The following is a 5861-nucleotide window of genomic DNA, read 5'->3' on the forward strand; positions in this document are numbered from 1 at the left end:
GGCAGGGCGGGGGGGCAGCATCAGCACTAGCCACGTCCCCTCACAGGGCCCTCTCCCACAGCACCGGCCTTCATGTCTCCAGCCCCTGAGACCAGGGGCCTCACCCCTAGCTAAAGCTATGTCCCCAACTTCCATAGCACTGGCTCTGCCCCCTCTGATCTGCAAGCACCACCTCTGCCCAGGCCCCACCTCCTCCTGTCATGGCCCCACCCTCTTGTGCCGTTCCCCAACCCCACACCGCAAACCACAGCTCCCGCCCTTACTCTGCCCTGCCCTGCACTTAGGCCCCACCCCCTCCTGGCAGCAACCCCTCCCACAGTACTGGCCCCACCCCCTTGTGCTGCCCTCTGCCCCCACGCACTGCCCCAGCCCAGCGGGCACTCACCCAGCAACGCGGTGGCGGCAGCGAGGATGGCCAACAGGGCGGCGGTGCTGAGTCCAGGGGCGGCAGGCACAGGGGGGGCACAGGCGCGGGGGGGCCCCCGGCAGCGGCACACACGCAGGGTGAGGGTGGCTGAGCTTGTGTGTCGGGGATGGCCACCATCTGCCAGCTCCAGCCGCACCAGCAGGGGCCCTGACCCTGTGCGCCGTGGGCCCCGTGCGCCCAGCACCAGCGCTGCTGTCCCATCTGCAGGGCAGAGACATGCACACTGTCAGCAGGCAGGGCCATGGGGCATGGTACAGGGGCATGAGGGGGCGAGGCGGGGCCTCACCCTTGTTGTCCCGCACAGTGATGTCGGTGGGGCCAGGCCCTGGCACTGCCCGGATGGACACCTGCGTGGCCCCATCCTCGTCTGGGTCCAGCGCACGGATGGTCTGGATCAGCTGCAGGAGGGAGTGGGGGTGGGAGAGGGTGAACCCAGGTGTCCAAGCTCCCCCCACATCCCCTGCAGGGGACCCAGGCATCCAAGCCACCCCCCGGGGCAGACCTGTCCAGGCGCAGTGCTGGCACACACGAAGGTCTCATAGTCCGGGGCCAGCTGCGGTGCGTTGTCATTCACATCCAGAGCCTCGATGGCCACGGGCACCGGGGAGGCCTGCGACGGGCTGTCTGAGAGCAAGAGATGGGCAAGGGCACGCCAGGCACACACCACCATTCGCCAGGCATGTGCAAGGGACACACAGCATGCCAGGCGCATGCCACATACAAGGCACACCCGTGTGTCACCACACATCAGACACACACATGTAGTGACACACCAGGCACACACCAGGCACACAGCACATGTAATGATATGCCATCCATGTATAGCCACACATGCCAATATGCAGCAGGCCAGTGCCCATGATGGGCACCCAGGAGTGACATGCAGCCAACGTGCCACCCACCCCAGAGGTCCGCCAGTCCACACGTGGCCATGCCAACCAGCAGGGGGACCAACATGGGTAGCACAGACTCCCCCACCGGTCAACAAACATGCAAGCAACATGGAGTGAACATGCCAGCATCGCAGACACCAGTGACAGGCAAAGAACATATCATCACAATGAACATCATAAACAGCATGGGATCAACACAGGACAAACACCTCCCCCAACAGGCAATACATTACAACACCATTACAACACCAACATGCAACAAACGTGCCACCCACATGCAGGATGCATCAACAGCACACCAACAGGGAATGAACATGCCACCCACACACGATGGCCATACCAGCAGGCCCACAGCATGCAATGAACATGCCACCAACAGCCAGACATGCCATCACCATGCAACAAACATGGCACCCACATACCGCCACCCAGACATGCCGCCGACATTTAACATTCAATGTACACACCACACATGTGAGGGCATACCACGGGCAGGCCGGCACCCAGTGCATCATCCACCCGCCACCACAATACAATGGCCACAACATGCCACCAACACACAACAGGCACGCCACCAACACACAGACATGGAAAGGGGAGGAAGGGCCGGTGAATATGATGCCACCAAGTCAATGGGCCACGCCAGCCCCACTTGCCTCGCTCCACCTTGCCAGCCCCGTCTGCTCCTCCCCAGTCCCGCCCCCTCTCTTCTTCTGCTTTACGAGCCCCACCCCACACCAGCCTGACCCCTCTAGCCTGGTCTGCCCCCAACCCTTGGTCCCTCCCCTCCCCTTTCCATCCCACTCCTTCCTCCCCAGCCCCTTTGTCCCCACCCCAGCCCCAACCTTACCGAGCTGTGCGGCCAGCACGGTGAGGTTATGCCAGGCGCGGGCCTCACGGTCCAGCCCCCGCGCTATGCGGATGGCACCGTCCTGGGGGCCGATGTGGAAGAAGCCGTCGGGGTCCGAGTGTGGTGCAATCGAGTAGCTGCCCCGGGGGAGGGAGGGTAGGAGGGGCAGGGGTTCCATGTCTGCTTCATGGCCCCCACCTGCCCCCTGGACTCCCCCATGCCCCTCACACTCCACATTCCTGCCCCACAGCCCCCCCATGGCTCTAATGCCCCCCTCCAGCCAAGCAGTTACCGGATGGGGCTGCCAGGGACATCGGGGTCAGCAGCGCTGACCTGGCCCACCAAGGCGCCGGGCGGGCTGTCCTCAGGCAGGGCCAGGCGATAGGCCGGGCGGGCAAAGGCGGGTGGCTCATCGGCATCTTCCACAGTCACACGCACTGTGGCCACATCCTTGAAAGGGCCGTGGCGCAGGTGCTGTGGGTCTAGCTGTGTGTTGCTGGCCTCCACCCGGAAGCTGTAGGAACGGCGTGTCTCGAAGTCCAGGGGCTGCAGGACACGGGAGTCAGCCAGGAAGGGAGGGGACCCAGGCATCCGGGAGCAGAAGAGGGCCCAGGAATCCTGGGGCAGGGAAGGGGACCCAGGTGTCCAGGGACAGGGGGAACTCAGGAGTCAGGGGACAGGATAGAGACGCAGGTATCTGGGGTCAAATCCAAGGGGACAAGGAACACAGGTGTCCGGGCAGCAGGGAGGATGGGAGCTATATGGGACCCTGGCATTCAGGCAGGGCTGGGGAGGGGGGGTATTTGCAGGACCCCATTGGCCGGGTGGGGCTGGGGGCACCTGTGTGAGGGTGAGGATGCCATCCTGGCCACGGGCGTCAGTGCGTATGGTGAAGGGCCCGGCAGCACCACCATCCAGCAGCCGATAGCTGAGCTGTGCATTAGGGCCCTCGTCGGGATCCAATGCCCGCACCCGCCCCACGGCCGCCCCCGGCACTGTTGTCTCAGGCACCGAGAACTCGTATGAGCCTGTAAAGGGGGGGAGACATGGGTCAGGAACACCTGACACCCTGACCCCAAGTCCCACCCCAGAGTCCAAAGATCTGCCCAATCCCCCAGCCCTGTCCCTGGACCCCAACAACCTCTGTGACCACCCCTGGGGCCATGCACTCACTCTGTGGGAACCTAGGCGGGTTGTCGTTGACGTCGCTGAGGGTGACGGTGACGGTAACGCTCCCTGAGAGCCCACCTGCGTGGCCGCCCATGTCCTTGGCCTGGATGACAACACGTAGCTCGGGCTGGGCCTCCCGGTCCATGTTGGGCACGGCCGTGCGCACCACACCTGCAGGGCAGGGGGGGAGGGAGGGAGGGAGGGATAGATGAGGCAATGAGCCAGGGGAGGTTGCAGGGAGTGAGTGATGGATGGATGGATAGATGGATGGATGGAGCAAGCAATGGATGGATGGACAGATGGAGCAAGCAATGGATGGATGGATGGATGGATGGAAGGGAAGAGGAAGAAATGTATGCTGAGGATGAGTGGATGGCCCCTTACCCTGAGAAGGGAATGGGCACACTGTCGGCCCATCACACATGCCTGGCCTGCCCATCCATGAAGATGCTGGGGGCTGTCAAACCACCTAGAGTGACACATCAGACATAGGCATGACATGCCAAAGCATCACCCATTCATGGCCGCAACCACGGCCACCTACCCTACATGCAACAGTTGGTGACAAGAGGATGGATGGATCGATGGGATGGAGTGAGCACTGGTTAGGTGGACAGTGACGGACAGGGGGTGGGTGAATGGGTGGGTGCAATGGGCACTGCTTGATGGACTTTACTGATGTAGGCTGGACAGATGGACACCTGGAGGCTGTGAGCAGGTGGGGGTTGGGGGGACCCCGAGCTCATCAGCAACCCCTGGGGGAGGGGAGCCTCCCTGAGGGGTGCCCTGTGAGGCCTCCAGCCCATGGCCCCCACCCCGTTCCCAGCCCCTCCCTGCTCCCCCGCACCGGTCTGGGGGTCCACGGAGAAGAAGGGCAGCCCCTCGACCACAGTGTAGACCAGCTTGGCACTGTTCCCATAGGTGGGATCATCTGCATCATGGGCTGTCACCTGGATCACCGACGTCCCTGCGGGAGAGGGGTGGCCATGAGGGGCTGTTCACCTCCCTCGTGGCAGTGCCCATAGTGGTAAGGGGGAAGCTGTGGATGGGGCCGGGGGAATGGGTGCAGGGCACTCACCCACATTGCTCATCTCGGGCACAGTTGCATGGTAGGGCCCCTGGGGGAAGACGGGCGGGTTGTCGTTGATGTCCTGCACTTTGATGATGAACTCAGAGGGTGGCTCGAGGGGGCGGCCGGAGGCACGGTCCAGGGCCTGGGCCAGCAGCGTGTACTGCGCCTTCTCCTCCCGGTCCAGCGTTTTGGTCACGTGGATGTTGCCCGTGTGCTCGTCGATGACAAAGACAGTGCCGGCGCCCTCCCCTGACAGCACGTACTTGATGCGGTTTTCACCCCGATCTGCGTCTGTGTGCAGCTGTGAGGTACCCCCACCATGGTTGGGACCCAGGCATCCAGGACGCAGCCCCCCCCCCCAGTGTCCACTGAAGCATCTGGGTGCCCGATTTCCCTGCTCTCACCCAGCAGCTCCCAGTTGCCTCCCAGAATGGGGAGAGAACCCAGATGTCCGGGCTCCCAGCCACACTTCTGTCCCCCGAGAGCCCTGTGCCCAGCTCACCCTGCCGATGAGGACGGGCTCGGGGCCAGCATACTCCTCAATGACGAAGAACTGGTTCCAAACCCAGCTGCGACGGGCGCGGGGCAGGGGGTGCTCAGCCCCCCAGGGTGATGCCAGGCGCCCAGCACAGCCCCAGCCACCCAGCCAGGCCAGCAGCAGCCCCAGCAGCCCGGCCATGGCGTTCTCACAGCTTGGCTTGGCTCAGCACTGCCCCGGGGCCCCGCGGGGCTGCGCTGCCCACGGGCCCCGACGGCTACCCCATGGGCCACCTGCAGAGAGTAGGTGTCAGCAGCAGGACGGCCCCTCTGGTGCCTGCCTGCACCTGGCAGGCACCATGAGCCCATCTGTCCAGCTGCCCAGCCATCCATCCATCCATGCCTCCATCTGTCCATCCTTTCATCCACTTGCTGTCCACCCATCTATTTTCTCTTGAATTTCACCAGCCACCCACCACTCTCTCCATCCTTCTCTGCCTTCCTTTGAACCCCTCTGTGAGCCCTATTTCCCCATCCATCCATCCCCATAGCCTCCATTCACCCATCCCCCTAATTCTCAGGCCATCCCTACGTCTAGCCCCACATGCCCACTCCATCTCTCCATGCACATCCATCTCCACAACTCCCTCCTTCCATAAGAGCCCTTCATCTACCCCACCAGCCTCGTCTTCCCTTTTTCCCCTGCAGTCCCTCCATCCATCCACTGCCCCCTGGCTGGAGGCTTTTCCACCATCTGTCTGCAGAACCATCCATCCATCCCCACCGCCCCAACCCACCCGTGCCATCCCCAGCCACCCTCCATCTGTCTGGCCACATGCCTGTCCATCCGTCCAACTCCACATGCCCCGTGTGGCTGTCCGTCCGTCCATCCAGCCCCCCCAGCTGGAGACCTCTCCACCCCCAGTCTGCTCCTCTATCCACCCCGCTCCTCGTAGGCACCCTCCATCCCTC

The 5861-nt window shown here is 63.4% G+C and overlaps 1 protein-coding gene across 1 annotated transcript in view; it reads right to left on the reverse strand.

Annotated features, from left to right (window-relative positions):
• The window catches only part of CDH24 (cadherin 24), a 6232-nt gene extending 1027 nt beyond the window's left edge, over positions 1-5205 (reverse strand). The window contains exons 1-10 of the mRNA XM_006036520.2: positions 4915-5205; positions 4419-4713; positions 4188-4307; positions 3344-3511; positions 3011-3198; positions 2463-2716; positions 2171-2307; positions 930-1051; positions 714-825; positions 386-628 (exon numbers count right to left, since the gene is read on the reverse strand). Coding sequence (XP_006036582.1) covers positions 386-628; positions 714-825; positions 930-1051; positions 2171-2307; positions 2463-2716; positions 3011-3198; positions 3344-3511; positions 4188-4307; positions 4419-4713; positions 4915-5091 — 1816 coding nt within the window. The 5' untranslated portion in view covers positions 5092-5205. The remainder of the gene's footprint in view (positions 1-385; positions 629-713; positions 826-929; positions 1052-2170; positions 2308-2462; positions 2717-3010; positions 3199-3343; positions 3512-4187; positions 4308-4418; positions 4714-4914) is intronic.
• Between the last annotated feature and the right edge of the window lie 656 nt (positions 5206-5861).

This window comes from Alligator sinensis, unplaced genomic scaffold, assembly GCF_000455745.1.
Source record: "Alligator sinensis unplaced genomic scaffold, ASM45574v1 scaffold128_1, whole genome shotgun sequence".
NCBI classification, from domain to species: Eukaryota; Metazoa; Chordata; order Crocodylia; family Alligatoridae; genus Alligator; species Alligator sinensis.